General features: G+C 44.4%; 1 protein-coding gene across 1 annotated transcript in view; it reads left to right on the top strand.

Annotated features, from left to right (window-relative positions):
- Positions 1 to 19,715, top strand: part of LOC124718786 — a 480,197-nt gene that overhangs the window by 69,988 nt on the left and 390,494 nt on the right. Inside the window, exon 4 of the mRNA XM_047244394.1 lies at positions 9,469 to 9,541. Within this exon, the coding sequence (XP_047100350.1) occupies positions 9,469 to 9,541 (73 nt within the window). The remainder of the gene's footprint in view (positions 1 to 9,468; positions 9,542 to 19,715) is intronic.

Genomic DNA, 19,715 nt, shown 5'->3' with positions numbered 1-19,715 from the left:
CGTGCCTTCCATTTGTTTCGTAATTTTTGCTTTGTACTTCTTTATACGGCGGTACGCGTCATCAGCTGTGATGTCGGTGGCGTGGTACAGTTCGCCGAGAAATAAAATCTATTGTTTGTTTGACCCAACAGGACTTCTCGTACGGGTAACTTTTTACTGTTGATCTAAGTTCTGGTTTTGCTGTATGCAGCCACCACTGAATAGTCGATCTGTATTGGGTTTTGGAGCGCTTTACTTGCTTCCGAGCCCGTTGGATGTCTGCATCCAGCTGTTTGTCTTCATTCTCCAGTACCCTCTCCCACGAAACACTTCTGGGTGTTGGAGGGGCACTGTGGTCGGAAAAGCCGACTGGAGCAGTATCACTGTTCACTACGTTACGATCGACAGAGGTAGAGTGCGGTCTATCCGGCTGGCGGAATTGCGGGCTATGTGTGTGAATGCCCAGAGGCTAGGTGGTCGCGTTCTGTGCATTTATTTAAGTTCTCTATCTCTTTTCTGAGATAACATAGTTGAAAACCTCCGACTTCGATACAATTCGCGGCATCTTCATTAATTAGAAAAGCACATCATTTTTATAAAAGTAATAACGTTCCTTTCGGCGGCTACTGCCGGATGGTGCGTAAAGTCGACAATCTGAGTACCATTGATACGACAGGATATATCACATCCGTTTGTCAGCAATATGAAGTTCGAGTGACGGATACCATCTCGTAGTGGTGTTGCAGTTCCTGTGCAGTTCCCTTTGAATACGGCTACAAATCCCACTACGTTCGGTTCTAAGCAGACTTGTTTTAAAAGCGTGACGTCTACATTAGAGCTGTATGGGAAGTCTGTGAGCTCTCTGAGTTTAACATCACTCTGAATTCTGTTAATACTAATCGTTGTTGTGTTGTACGTGAAAGTATCGGTCACTGAGAAGGAGATACACGCGGACCACTAAATGCCGCTTTGTCCACACATACAAATTCACAGGCACATTTCAATATAAAACTACGGTTGGCCCCCATATCTGTCCGTTTCAACGTCCATTCACCAGTGATCACTCGGAGGAAGGTTAGGATTGTCGCAGCAGCGCGGATGTTGCCGTTGTTTCAGACTGGTCGGTTCCCAGTTTCGCAGCCACTGGATGGGCTACCCTACCGGCTTTTATCGTTCTCCTGCCTCAGTAGCTCCTCCGCGAGCAACGCGAAGTTTCTTTTTGTTGGTCGAGGATACGCCTTCGAAATCTTTTTGGAAGTCATATGCGGCCCTTTTAGACTATTTTGAAGCAGGAACTGCTTGTTCAGTCGCACCGGAATGTCCGTCACGAGCCGCGGTGTGATCTGCGACGTTGTCATTGGTGCTGTTACGTTTATTGCAGGAACGTCGGACGTAACAGCAGTGGGGAGGGAGGCACACTTGTGTTCATTACTACGATGTAATTAGGATAGAAACAGGACTGATTACAAACCACACGTCTTAGAAAATTACTAGAGTGTGTGTACGGCTCGCATCGTATAGGAGTAAAAGAGGATCCGACGGTGCACAAGATGTGTCTTCCTCCACTGCAACAGATTATTTCAAAACTGAATCGTCTACGGAGCTGCGTGAGGGCGAACTGAGTTCAGGAAGAACTTCTGTGGTCATCAGTCCCCTAGAGCTTAGAACTACTTAAACCTAACTAACCTAAGGACATCGCACACATCCATGCCCGAGGCAGGATTCGAACCTGCGACCGTAGCGGTCTCGCGGTTCCAGACTGCAGCGCCTAGAACCGCTCGGACACTCCGGCCGGCCTGTCTCACCTAAACTTATGTTAAGAGTTTCCTCCCCAGGCCGATCCTTGAAACACTTCTGAGCACCACTGTTCTGTTGGGTTTAGGTTGTGATTTTCTTTTAGTCTGAAGTACTGTGCGAGGCCTTCAGCCGTCTGTTAGTTTGTTTTAATTTTAAAATAGGGCCTTCAGCTGACTTAAACTAGGCTTTCAAGACTGATTTGCTTAAAACTATTTTAAAAAAGAGATTTGGTTCCATTTGAAATCTTTGTTATCCAGGCCTTAAGCCTTGAGTTGTTCATTGTCCAGTATGTGGCCTTCAGCCGAGCTTTTACGTGAAATGTTTTTAAGATAAGGCCTTCAGCCCTTTTAAATTAAAACTTTGAAGATTCTTGTTTAAACTAATTTTGTTTAAAAAAAGAAAGAGGAATTTTTCACTGTTGGAAAGCCCTTAAACCTTGAGTTGTTCTATGTTCAGTATGTGGCCTTTAGCCGAGCTTTTACGTGAAATAAAAAAGTAAGGCCTTCAGCAGCGTGTATTCCATAAGGCAATTTTAATAACTTGTGTTCGGGCTTTCAGCCGTATTGTTTTGAGTCTTTTTAAGGGCATGTGTGATTAAGTGTTTTTAGGAAAATAAAGTTTATGCGTTTTGTGCAACTGACAGTAACTGATTTTTGGCCCCTTTCCACAACCGTAGCCTGAACCGCTCTATCCTGCGAAACCAGATTTCGGCAACGTTTGCATGAACGTCGGACATTTCCACATAAGCGCTCCGTTCATCATAAGAATAAACCTCATGTAAACATTACGCTGTGTGTTCTTCTGCGTTTGCAGGAACTTCATTGGATTTCGTTTCACGTGGAGCAGAAGCCAAGCTGTCTCGAGTACAGTCAAGTACGGTAATGAGGATACGTTTTATGATGGATGTTACGCGTGCATCGATTCAGCGATAGTACGGGACAACAGCCTTACCGGCGCGTTTAACTCGGACACCACAGGCCAGCAACCTGGTCCAACAACCTGCAGTGATGTGAACAAGAGATGAGCAGAGAACAATATAGCCTTGGATGTCATTCAGTTTTGAGACAGAAAGAAAAAATGATAAAACTCAGGCGGTACGCTTCTTAGGTGACCTAATGGAAAACATAGCATGCTCTCGATCTAAGCTAAGATAGTACTGTAATTAAAAAAGAGACTGATAAAAATTCCTCACTTTAACAAGAGAAATTTTTCTGCATGAGCTATGTGCGGCGTAAAAGCGCACTGCTGGAATTTCACCTTGAAGTTAAATATTGAAGCCACTGAAGGTCGTTTGGTACATTTCAGTACTGCTACGTCCATAACTAGGCGATCAGCAACAGAATCTAAAGTCCACGTGTCCTTCTCTTTTATGGCGTGGTGTTTGTATTTCGCCATCGTTCGTCAGCGACGTGCCACGAAGCTTCGTGCGTTAGTTCAAGTACGTTTGGCAGCTTAAATACCTTGCTGTTTCTCGCGGCAAATCCCTTAACTTGGCTCCAGATCAGCTCTGTTGTATTCAGAGAACAGTGGTGCTGTGAAAAATGTAAAAACGCAGCATTTGTAGAGTGTGCTGGACGCCGTGAAAACTATTGTTTTCTATGTTTCAACGCCGCTTATCACTCTGGTTCGTGTGAGACCACATCTGTCCTATAAAAGAATGGGCATATTCAAACAAAGAGTATTTGATTTTTCATTTTTATCCAAGAATTTAATTGTGTAATGTTTTCTCAACTTCAAAACCTTTAACAATCTTTTATAAAATATCGATGATTAAGAACGTGTATTTGCAAAGAAAACCAGAATTTTGCGTCTGACATGTGATTAGAAACTAGAAGACGTGCATTTTTCTTGAAAGATAATGGTGAAGTGCGAGTTAATTCACGTATATTTGATAAGTTTCACATTTAAATGATTTAGGTATTCAAACCAAACAAGAAAATTGTAGCCCAGAATGGGTTTCGAATCGCTGCCCATCAGTCCAATCGATTATAAATCAATATGCATCTCTATATATATTACACAGTGTTTCTGAAAAGAAGGTAAAAGCCGACTTTTCTCCGTAATGTTGTGAAAAAGATTAAGAACAGTTTGTTTCTAGCCATTAACGGTGTTACGCGCTCGTGTTTCACTACAAATCGGGAAGCAGTGTCATCCATTTTCGCGGTACAATCAGAGCTCGAGCAGCATTTACAGAGACTGTGACTGTACACGATGTTACAAATAAAAGTTACGTAGCTAAAGTATGATTAAGAAAGACTTTGATGGCTGTCAGTGACATTTTAATAAGTAGACCTCGGATTTTAGGTAAAAACGTATTTTGTTCATCATTAAATAAAGGCAATAGAAGTTGTACATGCACGAATTACGCCAATTTATGATCGAAATCGCTAGTTTTATAGTACCTAAAAATACCTAATTTCAGGTTAGTACCTGATTATACCTAAATTTTAAAAATGCAATTAAATAAAAATTTTTATGGTTAACGTTCTCTCGCGGTCTTCCCAGCTAAGAATTACGCAAATATTTTATCAAAAATTGTAATTTTATAGTACCTAAAATGCCAAATTTCATGTTAGAACTTGATTGCACCTCATTCTTAAAAATCCTAAAAATACCGATACCAGAGCCGGTGAAACATGTCACTTGACAACTCGCGTGTGGTTGGCTACACTGCTATTGCGAGGTTGCAATAGCTGCCACCGCACCAACGAGTTAAAATTTCATAGAGTGGCTGAGATACTAGTTACAGCGCTCCTAGCGGCAACCAACGCTACCTCGGCCGCCATGTTCTCCTTAGTCAAAACATTAGGAAAGCGTTACTGTTGTTTGTGTTGGAAGTGTGTCAGCTGTTGTGATATTACTGCAATATTTAACTTTTCTAGTTGACTTTTTTGTTACAAAATATAAAGTCAACATGCCTACAGTGTGTTCAGCGTTCAACTGCACAAATCGCAGCGATAAAACAACAAATATTTCATATTATAAGTAAGTATATTAGTACCGAAATACGACACACGTTTTTTAATGTTTATTAAAGAGTCATTTGCATTGGAACTGTAATTATGCTTAAGACAAATGCAGGAAGTAATTTATTTATCGTTGATTACAGATTTCCTTTAAAAGATAAGGAAATTACAAAAAGATGGGTTATAAATATGAAGCGAGAAAACTGGTTTCCTACTACAGCCAGTTACCTCTGTTCAGCTCATTTTGAAGAGAAATATATGTACCACACAAATGTCCAGAGGTGCCTTTTGTCAAAACCAGTACCTGCTATCTTTAACTTTCCACCACATTTACAAAAGCAAGATAAAGAATTACGACCACAACCCAGAAAGCGATCTTTCGACAATTTGCAAGATAGTGCTATTACAGTGACATCATTAGCACAAAGTAAGTCAATAATTTAATTTTACTCCGTGTTCTTATTACTTTGAATTACATACTTTCTATTACAATCTTATGGTGTAGCTCAGTTATAAACTTACGATGTAACTACATTCTTTCAGTGCCTGTCAGACCCACATCTGTTTCTGCTGACCACAATTACTGTCTACCAAGCCCTAAGAAGTTGAAAACACAATATAACAGAGTACGAGCAGAGAATGTGCGACTAAAGAAGCGGATAAAGCAAATGAAGCAACTTAGTGTACGACACAAAAGAAGAATAGTGCAGTTACAGACTTTAGTTGCTGGTTTGAGAAGAAGGCTATGTAGTTCAGTTTCTGATATGTTAAACAGTGAACATGTAGTTAGTTTGTTGAAGGAGCTATTGGAACTTCAGTGCAGTGCTAAACTATGCCATTATTCTCAGCAAATAAGGAAATTTGCCCTGACCCTACACTTTTATTCTGCCAAGGCATACAGCTACTTACGAAAATTTGTGAAATTACCCCACCCAAGAACGCTTCGACTTTGTTATTGAATTACTATGCTTGTGTTAACTACTTGTAACACATATTTCAAATAAATTCTCGTTCACAGTGTACTGGTTTTTGAGGCTTTGACTGTTTACTTTGAAATAGCGACAAAAATATCGCATTTCTGCGCCCGTTACTGTTTCTAATAGTTAACCACAGCATGTTTAGAAGTTTCACCGTAGTATTCTGGTGATACCCGCTCTAATTGCATTAATTTATGGGCAACAAGTAACGTTATAGTGGATGGACAGACTTATTTGAGTTGTCTTGTAGTGTTATCTACATCGAAAAGTTTAGCCATATTTCGACAAAAACATCCCTTTTTGCTGTCAGTGTACACTGAAATCACTGCTGTCTATTGCTTGTTTTAGAAAAAATAAGCTAGTATGAGCTATTTCAAGTAAGTCAAACGCAGTTACAAGGGGGCGGGACACAGCAGACGAATGCCTTGACTAAAGAAAACATGGCGGCCAGAATTTCAATTTGCTTCAAACATGGCGGACCTATAGCCACTCTATGAAATTTTAACTCGTTGCACCGCACACGCCCACAACTCCGAAGTGCGTTTTGTACATGTAAGCTACAATCGGCGTTTATACGCAAGTGCAACAAAGTACGTTTTTCTAACAATGGAGAGAACGACGACGGAGACCAAACGTTAAATAGTATATTAAACCGGGAAATAAAAACACCTGAAGTTAATGACAATATCTATGAAAAGTCGTCCAAATTGTTACAGTAACAGCTGCATGTAAACCGTCGTATAATAATGCAAATCTAAGCATACCAAATAACACGCTATCCACACTCATAGAAAGAAATAAAGCAAAACATACATAGCCTACCCGATTACAAAGAAAAAAGAATTAATTCTGTATACATTTACACTCACCAATTTACGATGCCAATGGCGCAATTCCTTCCAGTTCTCCTTCACTGTCATCGGAATCGGCGCCAAAACCGTTGTTTTCTTCTTCATTTTCATCATCATTAAGAGAAATCATTAACTGTTCGTTTTCTTTCCCACTTCTGTTATAGTAAAAGTCTTGTTGTTACTTCTAATGTACGCCTTGACTTCACTCCAAACCAATTCAATTGGATTAAAATGAAAGTGATAAGGCGGTAGCCTAATTGCCGAGTGACCCTGTTCGCTTGCAATTTCATCTACAACGTATTTAGGCGTCACAGGCTTATTTTATTTCACGAGTGAGTATAACAGCAGTTTTGTCATGCTCAGGTCCGCAGCAATGTCTCTCGCCTGCAACCACTGCACCATAGTTTCTTTACGGTCACTAGTGGTGGGAGCTTTATCTAAAATCACGGAACGGTACGGTGCATTGTCCATCACAAAAACTGTCGGAACACTAAACTGGAGCTACAAGTTTTTAAACCACTGTAGAAACCTTGGGTGGTCCTTATCCTCATGATAGTCACCGGTTTTTTTCGATCGAAAAACTAGAAGTCCTTCAGGCACAAAGCCGTTTGAAGATCCTGCATGGGCCACAATTAATCGTGACCCTCTTCCTGTCGGCTGATGACCGCTGCTATTCGGAGTATCATCTGTCCAGCATTTCTCAACTGATTCTCCAGCGTTGACCCAGGTTTCGTCCAACGATGTGACTGAGTGTGTGTCCTTTCCTACAATTTTGTGTAAGAAAATGGTACGAGCTGCAACGACATGAGCTTTTTCTAGTAACAGTTTTCGTCCATCTAACTTTTGTAAACGGTAGCCCATACTTTTTAATATCATCTTAAGTGACGTTTTCCTCCCTGAGAAAAGTTCACTTTCTTTTAAAGAAATTAACAACTTCGCTATTGTGGAGTATTCTTTCCTTTTATAGTATCCGTATATGTGCCGACGAATTGCATCGGATTGGAAAGAATCAATATCTGCAATAGGATGAGGCTGCTTCGTTTTCTTGCCTGGAATACTTAAAAACACAGTTTCTTCCCCAGGGGCTTTCTTCCACACTGTTTACTTCACTGTCTTGTAAGTCTTGAAGTAGCACCCCTTTCCTTATAACTGTTCTTTCACCGATTCCTAGAGTTTTCGAGGTACGCTCTAAAACTTTATCGGCAGGAATCGACGCATGCCCATGAACAGAAACAAATTGTTTCTTTCTCTCGCTCGTAAAACTCACGCGTGCTCCGTAGAAGTTCCAAAACCTGACTATTAAATGGCACTCCACGGCACAACGCATTGTCGCTTGGTGAACGACATCGTTTTGGACACATTGTTTAACAAACAAAAACTGCAGTCGAGGCGGTAACACAACACAACACAACTGCAGGCGTTCGCGCACTGACATGTACAATGTTTACGCGGAAGCGGGCAGCGTGGTAGCGCCGACGGCGGAACCGTCTTTTGTTCGGTGCTGTTATTGGTTCAGTAGACGCGTCGGCTCCCGCTCCTCACTTGTTTGTCAGTTATCCTACCGACTCTACGGCGCTTGGGGAGTGACCTTGAAGTGACTTGTTTTAGCGGCCCGGGTATAATTTCATGTTAGAACCTGACTGTATCTAATTTTTAGAAATGCAGTAAAATAAAATTTGTGTGACTAAAACTACACTTCTGGCTACATAGAAACAGTAACTACTGGTTTGTTAGATGACGAACGCCAGGCTGTTCTATCCAGCCCGCCCTGCTGCGCAGAGCTTTGCCGCTCGCTGTGAACCGTCAAATGGGCCGGCAGGGCACGTGCTGTAGGAGCCTTCCTGCCCTGTGTGAACGGCCTGTTTTGAACACCTGCACTGTCTTCGTTCAGAAGGTCAGCGTGCGTGCTTGGATGTAGTGAAGTATTTCACAGCGACAGTGTGTTTGTGGAAAGTGAAGCATGCCGAAAGTAGCTAGCTCCATATCATCTCTGATTCGTCAGTGGTTTACGAGAATTTCCTGATTTCTCTGCAGACGGAAGAGTTATTCACTGCAATTTGTGCAACAAAGGCGTAAGTAAAATGTTAACCTACGCCCACTCAGAGAACATGATGCCACTATTTCTCCCGAGTTAACTTCGACCAGACACATGAGAATGCAAAAATATTGTTTCTAAACCCGTAATGTAGGTTAATTTTGCTAAGTAGATCTCGTACGTAAATTCTTCCACAAAGTATTTCTCATTTCTTTTTGTTTTTAGATACGTTCTGAACAAAGGGCGCATTTAAGTCAGCATGTTGCAGGGATTAAACACCAGACAGATTTAAAAAATAAACCAAACTTGAAACAAACGTTTGTAACTAAACGCGTCCCCCTACGTTCACAGCAAGAATCGGTGGAAGTCGCTTGCACGAAACGTATCCGTACCGTGTGGATTAACCGTCTGTGAAGTGAGGCCACAACCTAGTCGAACAAGCTGGTCGATTGCGAGCGAGAAACTAGCACAGCAATGGAATTATAGGACGTCAGTGGCGCGACAGTAGGGGGACTGCGTTACACCGATAGCGGAGGGAGCGAGATACCACGATGACACAAATTCAGTTACAAAATGGTGCAGGTAATCAATTACTCGTCGTGTAACGGTTCCAACATTTTATGACTCGCTCGTTTTTTACTTTCCTCTTGCTCAGAAAGCAAAGCGCGTGGAGTCTTCGTGTAAAATAGCCGAACTCGTTACTACTTATGTGTGCGTCGCAAAACATTTGACGTGAAGGCGTGTGTGGTGTTGCAGCCGGCCGCATGTGGAGGCGCGCCCGCCGCCGCTGACGACATGCGGGCCGCCGCCCCCGCGTCGCCGCCGCCGCCGCCGCCATGATGCGCGACGCCCGGCCGGCCGCCCCCGCCGCCTCCGCCGCCGCCGCCGCCGCCGCCACCGCCGCTGCGCTGCTCGTAGTCTGCGCCTCCCTGCAAGGTCGGTGTCGGGGTGTCCCTTACCTTACTTAGTCTCTACACGTCTCCAGCTTGTAGCGAGGTGTTATGTGTCCCGACTGTAGCGAGGTGTGCTGTTTCTTAATATCACTTTCTACACATGCCCCCCTTACGTGGCACGTCAAATGTCCCGGTATAACGAGCACTATAACGAATCAAAACTTAACGCTTCTTCACTTAGAAAATGGTCGACTACGTCAAAGTTCCGAAAGTAAATTCTGAACACGTCAGTGGTGGCAACTGTCCTCCAGGAGGGGGCAACCAGCCACTGTGCGTTTCAAAGTGTGCCGCTGTCTCTGAACTGCGGTTCAGCTTCGTGTCGTCCTCGGAGAGGCCAGGAGTCCTGTCAGACCTTCTCCCCACTGCTGTGGCTGACTCTCGCGCCAGACCACTTGTCGGGTCCGCGCTTTCCTTTGTAGCGCGAAGTAAAGCGAGGGAGGCAGGCGACTCGTAGGCACCTGCACCACACCCTTCATTGTTCCGAGGTCATATTTCTCCACTTTTGACGAGAAGTCGCTCAGGAGATCAGCGGCCATCTGAAGTACTGAATGAAAATACACTACTCCTGGTCAACAATTCATTTTTATTAACTGATGCCAACGTGTCGGCTCTCATGGTCCGCGAGAACGTAATAGCAGGGATCACGGGACGGTACACGCCTCTTCACAGATCTAATGGTGGGGATGTCCCAAACGGGTAATGATGAGATCTTAATGGAAATTGTATTGGTGACCGAGACTAACGTATCTGCGTTCAGTTATCATTTCATTCAGTCACCGCAAATAGGACTGGTAAGTAACCTGTAGCACGTGTATCTATCTCTAAACAGGGTAAATACAAAAAAATTGAATGAATCATCGTGCTAGTTAGGCATGTTGAATAACTGACAACCTTAAACTTGGATCTGTGTTACGTTTTAAAGTTTCGTTAGTATTCTTAACAGATTCAGTGCATGATCTTTATTGTACATGTTTACTTCTTTGTTAAGGATTTTTCGTAGGTGAACTCACGATTCATAGAAGAAATAATTAAAAATCCGCTTTATTTTGCAAAATATTGCATTCTAGATTTATACCGCACATGTGCAATGATGCACATAGCAAAATATATATCCTTACTCCTGTACAAATTAGAACTGTAAACGGCGTAGTCTACATTTTACAACTCTAATCGTTTCTCCAATCTGTTACGTTTCCACAAATTTAAGAAAAGATGCGAATTCCGCTATCTACGCGCCGTGTAACGACGACAGTGGTTGCTGAGTCAAAACGACTGTGATAGAGGGCGGTGATGCGCACGTGAATTTCATCTGTTACAGTGAGCGGTTAAAAGACACGTAAAATTCGTATCCGCCCGTGTGACCCTGAGATTGCGGCAGATTTTTATAGCCGCCAGTCCCTAAAACCGATTTTCTGCAAAACTGGACCTGTTCAGCTCCCGTCACGCACGCAGCAGCCTGTGTTTCTGGGCTGCTAGAGCGCTACGCAGACGGAAAACAGAGCTCGAAATAATTTTTAAAAGGCAATTTTGTTCACAAAACAGCTTTATCTCTTTCGAGGCACTCTCCGTTATACGGTGGTGCTGCCAACATTCCTTACAGAGATGGCTGACAGCGCCTCTCTCGCCTTTTCCTCGAACGCTTTTGCGTCGTCAGATCGGTATCCTGCCGTACCCTTTCCCGGGTGCAGAAACCAAAATACGAGGGAAGTACGGCATACGTATGGGCAGCAGGCTTCTCCCAGTGGAGAAACCACTCCCGTATCTTCTTGCGTGAGACACACAACACTCTAAGTACCTCTAAACAGAAAATTTTGATTAACGATCCGGGGGCCAGCCGTGGTTCACAAGGACGATACGTTTTCAATCCGTGCTGGCTATGTCTCAGCAGGTCCTTTCTCGGAGGTGTTTCGTAACGTTCGAACACAGTATATGTTTCAAAATGTTAATGAAAGTCGTTGTCAGTGACGCGGATCTATAATTCAGATCATTATTCCAAACACGTCTTTGCTGGTCATTGGGGATCAATTCGAAGCGGGACTCACCACTGGAGACAGTTCTGTTCGAGTGTGGTTCCAGGCCGAGACGCCCCAAACAGTGCTGGGGTTCCCGCTGCCCTGGGGTGGCGGTTCTCTTCACAGCTGGACTTCTCTGGTTGCCATCCGCGCCGCCACCCTTGCAGCAGCGTGGTGGTCCGTCCACCGTATTCTACGCCTCGTTTTGTTGACATCCTGAGCTCCCACAGTTTCGACTGCTTGTCAAACCCCACCTTGGCCAGCAACGTCGCCGGATCTCTCCGCAGTTGAGAATTATGGGCAGGACCTTCAAACCAGCTCGGGATTTTGACGATTTAACGCGCCAGTAGGACAGAATCTAGGTCTTTCTCTCGAATAAATCGTACAATTTTTCTGAAATTGAAATAATTTGTTTGTCCGTTCGTGTACATCGCATCAACAGATCTCTGTCGCATTCGGATGATTCCTTTGTGGTGCGTCATCTTTTTGTCTTAGAGTGTAATATTTGTCAGTCTGAGAACCTAAGTAAGTTATTAAAACTTGCTTCATCGTACTCGCAAGCTGAAGTTCTATAACCGCCAACAAACAATATTCAAAGTGTTAATCGCTCTCAAAGTTACCTCCAGGACAATTTTTAAAGTTTACACTAACGAGGAGAACACGGCAAATACCATAGACCGATTTCCCACTAACTTTGCTAAGTGGAAGAGGAGTCAAAATAACGGAACAAGTGTTTTGGCTTATCGACCGTGTCTGAGAAAACGACGGTAAAAGTCTTCGATGTAATTTACATGCCTTTAGCGTGCGATAATATCATCCGACACGGTGGCACAGTGGCTAGAAATACAGCCTCTCACTTATGCGCCCCATGTTTGAACTCCGATTATTATTTTTATTTCATTTTATTTATTTACTTTTTCATTTATGTATCTATATCCATAGAACGTTACTACACGCATGTTTCTTATCATGTTCGGGGATATATGGGCGTTATTTAATAGTTAAATTACTGCTCGGTGTCACAGTGTCGTACATTTATTATATATTTCTGTTTGGTATTCTCACTAGTTACAATCTTTCTAAACTTTCGTATTCTTATATTTCACTCGTGTATCAGTTATCATATTAATCCTTATATTTCATTCTTGTGTTTATTCTTCAGGAGGATTAGGTACATTCCAGTGGATAACACACCACGTGCATCGGGAGAACGCAGGTTCGTCACAGCGACATTTCTTCACTCACATAAGAAAAGTCGTTAACAATGCTCAGTATTTCGTTCGCTGGCAATAATTCCGTGCAAATCACGCACAACGGATCACTCTTTCGAAAACTGGCGCGTGCAACTGATTATAAATTACGATACACCATGGAATGTCTCCGAAAACAATAAAAAACAATTGTGTCATTCATTTATTGTTTTTTTTTATTCACTCCTCAAACATGCAGTTAATTGACGACTAACGACAGCCGGCCGCTGTGGCTGAGCGGTTCTAGGCGCTTCAGTCCTGAACCGCGCTGCTGCGACCGTCGCAGGTTCGAATCCTGCCTCGGGTATGGATGTGTGTGATGTCCTTAGGTTAGTTACGTTTATGTAGTTCTAAGTTCTAGGGGACTGATGACCTCAGATGTCCCCTAAGTCCCATAGTGCTCAGAGCCATTTGAACCATTTGAAATAGACCGCGCCGCTCGAACTGTCAACACAACTGGCACTGCTAAGAGTATCCTACGACTTCCACATCGCTGACTACGTGTTATGCACAATGCTGGTGACTACTTTGAAGGTCAGTAAAACTATGAAACACGTGTCGATTTTGTACGAGCTGTAAATAAATAGTTGCCACTATTAAAGTCCCAACCCTCGTATTTACGTTCAAGGTCAAATGCCAGAGTCTGCACCATTCATCAGTTCTCTGCAGGCCGTTCTGCAGATTCTTACTATTTTCTGGCGTTGCTACTTTGGTATAGTCAACTGCATCATCTGCGAATAGCCTCAAAGAGCATCCGATCATTTGTGTATATCGTGAACAGCAACGCTCCTGTCACACTTCCCTGTGCTACTCCGGATCTGACGATTTAGTTCCATTAAGAGCGACGTGTTGAGCTCTATCTGTAAGAAAGTCTTGAATCCTATTGCAGGACTGCTCCGATACTCCGTAAGCTCGTATTTTTTTTTCATTGAACGGCAGTGCGGGACGGTGTCAAACGCCTGCCTGGAGTCGAGGAAGACGGCGGCAACAGCCTGAGCGCCGCAGTCCACTGCGCTGTGGACCTCATGGAGGAACAGAGAGAGAGCTGAGCTTCGCAGGATCTCTGTTTGAGGAATCCGTGTTGATTTTTGTAGAGGAGATGGTCATTTTCCAAAAACATCATAATTCTTGAGCATAAAACATGTTCCATAATTTTACAACAGGTTGACGTCAACGATATAGGTCTATATTGTGTTGATCTGTCCTACGGCCTTTCTTAAAAACGGGAATGACCTGCGCTTTTTCCAGTCGTTAGGTAGCTTTCGTTGCTCAAGCGATCTACTATAAATTACTGCTAGAAGGGGAGCAAGTTCTTTCGCATAATCTTTATGGAATGTTATAGGTTATTTCATCTGGTCGTGAAGTCTTTCCACTAGTAAGCGAGTGTAGCTGCTTTTCAGTTCCGCGATCGGTTATCCCAATATCAGCCATTTCGTTGTTCGTACGACGATTGAAAGGAGGGACAGTGTTACGAACTTCCGCGGTGAAACAACTTCGGAAGACCGAATTCAATATTCCGGCCTTCTCTCTATTATCTTCCGTTTCGGTGCCGGTGTGGTCGCTGAGAGAATGAATTGTTGATTTTGACCCACTTGCTGATTTTACGTACGACTAAAATCTCTTAGTGTTTTTACTCAGGTCGGTTGACAACGTCTTACTTTCAAAATCATTGAACGCTCCTCTCATTGCTCTCCTTATGCTCATTTTCGCTTCGCTCAGCTTTTGTTTGTCAGCTAGGTTTTTACTTCTTTCGAATCTGTGATAAAGTGCTCTTCGATTACGTAGCGCTTTTCTAACACGGCTATTAAAACCACGGTGGATCTTTCCCATCCCTTAAAACCTTACTCAGAACATACTTGTCGAGGGCATATCGAACGATGCCTTTGAATTTTTTCCATTTGTTCTCCACATCTCCGTCCTCATCACCGAATATTTGATGCTGACTGCTGATACATTCTGAAATTTGTAGCCTGTCGCCCTTGCTGAGCAAATATATCTTCCTACTTTTCTTAACATTCCTTGTAGGACCCGTCGTCATAGATGCTGTCGCAGCCTTACGATCACTGATACCTTCCTCTGCGTTAACTAATTCGATAAGTTCATGTCAGTTTGTAGCCCGGAGGTTTTATAAATGAGCGCATTCACTTTTTTATGTGTGAAATATACATTCTGACCTATAATTTAAAATACTTAGTATTTACAAGAAATGTATTATGACAATTCGACAGTACTCAGTCACACACACATTCGTCCGCTCTCTGTTCGTACGAATCGCTTGACGCATTACATTTTATATCTAAACACTGAATAACTTGAAAACTGAACCTCTTAGGGAGGGCGCGTCTTCCTTCACGCCCTCTGTTTTTACAACTACGTGACTGGCTGCTCCATCACTGGTTTGGTTTAGTTTTTGTTTAGAATTTCCCTTATATTTAGTCGACTGAGTGAGTGCGGCCGAGGCGGCTGCCCTACCCAGTCCATTCAGACGGTAGCGTTTTCGCCCCCGCCGGGTTGAGAGCGTCGGGCTGGCCGACCTGTTGTCACAGGGGAAACTCTCAGGTTTAGTGGTAAGATGGCTCAGCCGATAGCCCTCCAAAAACTGAACACAGACCAAGCATGGAAAGAGGAAGAAGATGTACCGAACTGTTAAAAAAAAAGCAAAATGGAAACATTGAACGGTTGAAGTATAAGAAATGCTATGTAGTGCAGCATACATCAGGAACGGCGACGTGGTTCTCATGGTGCTGGACTGCTATGCGGGTGCTCTGTGTTCAAAAGTCCCTCGTGTCTCTTTATTTTTTATTTCTTCCCAACATTGTCAAGTGTCCGTCTGGGCATTGGAATGTTTGTTCTCTTTCTGTAGCGTTGGCAGTTGTCATTCTATACGCTGGTTATAGAATATGAGTCACGTTACCGTTGCAGGTGAATGTGATGAATACTGAGAGCAGGCCAGATATCACACAGATGTCTCACAGAAATGAAAACAACAAATAGACGGGTGTGAACTCTGTTACAACAAAGGAATTCAAGAGTCAAAAGTTCCAGAACGGAACCCAACTTCAAAAACGTTAAAAATATATGCTTTGACAGAGCAGATAGAAACTGTGTGATTGTGAAACTGTTGCGTTCATTTGTTGCAACTTACAAACTATTATCTTTTCATATTTCCTTGGGAATGATCACATTCACATTCGTACGAGCGTCTAAATCGGACAAGGAGACATATCTGACTCACTCACCAGGCGTGTAAATTAGGTGCGTCGGTAAAAGATTCCTATCACTAATGCCGTGTATGACATAGCGGACGAGTTTTCTGTGGAGGATTCGGTTGACTTGTCGCCTTGTCGTCAAATGTTTTCGAAAACTACTTCCTTTCGGCTGCTAACAGAGTAGTTTTGCAGAATCATCTGTCATTTTTGGTCCCTTCCTTACACCTCTCAGTTGCAAACGGAAGTTACACCACGACGCACATGCAAATTTGAGTACGGCGAACAAAACAAAAAAACGAAAAAGTTAGAACGAGGCGGGTTCGAACAGAGCTCGCACGGTGTTAGCACCATAAACGCTTTTTTTTTTTTTTTAATTCTTTACATTTGTTCGGGGCAGACGTCCCATGACACCCGTTCAGGTTCATCGTTGATTCATTCATTCACTTTTTTAATGCAGAGGGCAGATGACCCTCTGACCGAACAACCACTCAATTACGACGTTGTTGCTGTTACGTGGTGCTCTCTTCTTGTCCTCCGATCTTTCACTATTTTGCTTTTTTTTCCATTTCGGTACACCTGTTTCCCGCTTTCGTGCTCGATTTGTGTTCAGGTTTTGACGGTCTGTCCGCTGGTCCCTCTTATCACTGTATGTGAGCGGGGTGCGATGCCAGGACTGCTGCTACGTTGCTAGGTCCAGCAGGCGCAGGGCCAGAAGGCGGTCCCTCGGCGACTCGGCTACCAGCGCCACATCAGGACGCGTCCGTTGCCGCGCTCTTCCCAGGATGCCCCGGCTGTCTCCCAGCTCTCCGCCTCGCACCACGGCTTCGCCCTCCGCAGACGCTGGCGACAGCAGCGCCAGCACCACCCTCCGGCCCCTCCGTTCCCGAGACCCGCGTTCCCGGGCGCCGCGCAACGATCCTTACCGGCGCCACTACTTTTACAATTATTTGCTGCCGACCTACTAAAAACATTTATCTGTGTCTATAACGTAGCGTTGGTGACGCAGTATAATGATTTTACAAATCCAGAAACTATTCTCACACGGGATTTGGGAACTCTAGACTCCAAGTAAATGAAAACAAAAGTGAATCGATCACCTTCGTTCCCAATAACAGGCACGCTGGCCGTAAAGCGCAAACTGCATTCACCTACTGTCGTATAACCCATTCCCAAATTCCTGGGCGTGGTGCTGGACCACTCCCTAATGTATTCAAAACAGTTAACTGAAACAGCCTCAGAAATGAGAACCAAAAGCGACGTATTACGCCAATTCTCTGGAACAAGTTGGGGAGCTAATGCGTCAGCTCTGAAAAACAACTACCCTCGCACTTGTGTTTCCTGTTGAGAAAGGTGGTACCCAGTATGAGCGAGTAGTGCTCCTACGGACGTGGTCGATACACAGTCGAATGTGGCCGTGAGAAGTATATCTGGCACAATAAAATCCACATCCACAGAATCGCATCCTGTTCTGTCTAACATCGAAACGCCGAAGATAGGACGACAGCCCGGGCCGAAAAGGGAATGGACCTGAGGGGGCCTGAAGATGGCGTAAAATATCGGCGAAAATGGTTGCACAACAAAATAACACTTTGGAAATTTAGACGGCTGAAAGTTGTGCTGATTTGACATTCTGAGCTAAGACTTTCCTAAGGAATGAAAGTAATTTATTTTGTGTGTACTTGGTGTATAGGGTGTTACCAGACAGTGCGTGCATTGTGTCCTCGCAGAGGTGCCGGGCCGCGCGTTCTCCAACCGCGTCACACTCCGCAGCGGCCGCTGTCTTTCGCCTCGTCACTCTTCTCTACAACACAAGTTGCCGTAGTCCAAGTGCAAATGTGGGAGTTCAATGAAGTGACAAAAACACACCGAAATATGGCCAGTATTTTACGACGTGCCCTCTGTGGCTTTTGGCTTTCGACCATTTTGCAATGTGGCTATCCGAAATGGGATAGCAATCCACGTGTCGTCCTCGTCGAGTGTCAGTAGCGTTCTACTCCCGATGTGACACGTGCACTTGGACGATTCATGGTGGATAACCGTACCACACCGCAGTAGCTTGTGTTTCGTTAAATATGGCTATGTACAGGCAAGCATTCCGTGATTTCAAAATTAAATATGTCGAAAACCTAGATTCACAGACGAGTGCAACAAAAGATACGTTGTTCCATAAAAACACGGGAGAACTGCCGGATATCAGTAACGTCCTGCCACGATGTTTCGGCGCAGAGTCTTCTGGCCGTCTTCAGGTGAATGTCACTGTAGTAGTACGCCGGGAAAGCTTTAAGATATGTTCGTGGTGAACCCAGTAAGCATCTTGTACCAAAGTTACAGAAATTTCGTTACAGTTCGAAAAGCTGCTAGCAAATGGCGCTGTGCGCTATGCAATTCGTACACTCACCGGCGTGCATTATCAGACTCGCCCTGTGCAGGTGGTCTGTGCAGTCACATCGCAGCCTCTTCGAAATGTCCGCTACTCGCAGTGCTGATGTGGCGCAAAGGAAGAACGAAGCTCGCCGCCACACCCTGTACTGTCTCAGCACACAGGTCGCCGGTTAGAGGTCGTCTAGCGTGGTGTGTCCCACAAAAAGTACTCACTACGAGTTATACGGGCCACTCCACCCGTGCCCCAGAAAATTTGTAATCCAGCGCTATAACTCTGTTCACGAGGTATTCGTCGAGAAAGTGAAAGACACCTTCGGAACAGGAAAGGGAGGTAATGACAGTGGCACGTAAAGTGCCCTCCGCCACACACCGTTGGGTGGCTTGCGGAGTATAAATGTAGATGTAGATGTAGATGTAGATGCTGTGTGGTGTGGCCCCATCTTGAATGAACCAGTCGCTGCCTGGCGACACTCCAACGCCGGCTATGTGGCCACAAACCGTTCCACCACCGCGACGTCCACTGGTGATCGTAAAAAGGGCCAGTAATGCCTCTGCTGCGTACTGCAGCCCAAACAATAATTTTCGGAGGCTGCAGTAGTTCAGCTTCACACTTACGTGGGTCTTCGGAACCCCAGAATCGCCAGTTTTGTTTATTCGTGACTCCACGCACGTGGAAGTGTGCTTCGCCTGCGGACGAGATGCGCCCAACATCGCATCTTTCGCTGTCAGTTGCTGTGAGAACCTGGTCCCCCAGTGCGGCCCTCTGTCTCACAGCTTCAGATTTTGAGTGGAAACATGAATAGGCTCTGCGTGCTGGAACGCTTCAAAACGGGCTCTGGTGCAATTTCCGTGACGGATTTCCTGGGATTTTGCTGAGTAACTCCAGAAACCGTGGCGACAGTTTCAGGCTTAAGCGCTGTTTGCCTGGAGCCGCCACTCCCCGCTGGACCATCAGCAACGCCGCCTGTCTGCTGGCAGTGCGGCGAAGAACTCGACAACGGTTCTGGCGCCGGGTCCTTTTCAGACATAAAATTGTGTTAGAGAACTGCGCCTTACCGCCCTAAGACTGTGGTCTAAGCTGTAGCATTGTAGTAGCAGAAAAACACGTTCAGTGCAGTACACGATTTCAACCATTTCCTCCTGTACGCCAACTTTCATTCACGTCTCAGCGGTGAAACCGATCTCTCTGAGCTTCGCCGCACTATTTACAGGCACTACGTATCGCAGCAGCAGTGCCATCTGTTAGTTACTTTTCGAGCTATTTCGAAACTTCTTTATAACTTCAGCAGAAAATGAACGTCGAT

The sequence above is a fragment of the Schistocerca piceifrons genome, chromosome 10, assembly GCF_021461385.2.
Source record: "Schistocerca piceifrons isolate TAMUIC-IGC-003096 chromosome 10, iqSchPice1.1, whole genome shotgun sequence".
Lineage (NCBI taxonomy): Eukaryota > Metazoa > Arthropoda > Insecta > Orthoptera > Acrididae > Schistocerca > Schistocerca piceifrons.
The sequence above is the reverse complement of the archived record's forward strand: the minus strand, read 5'-3'. Positions and strand labels throughout refer to the sequence as shown.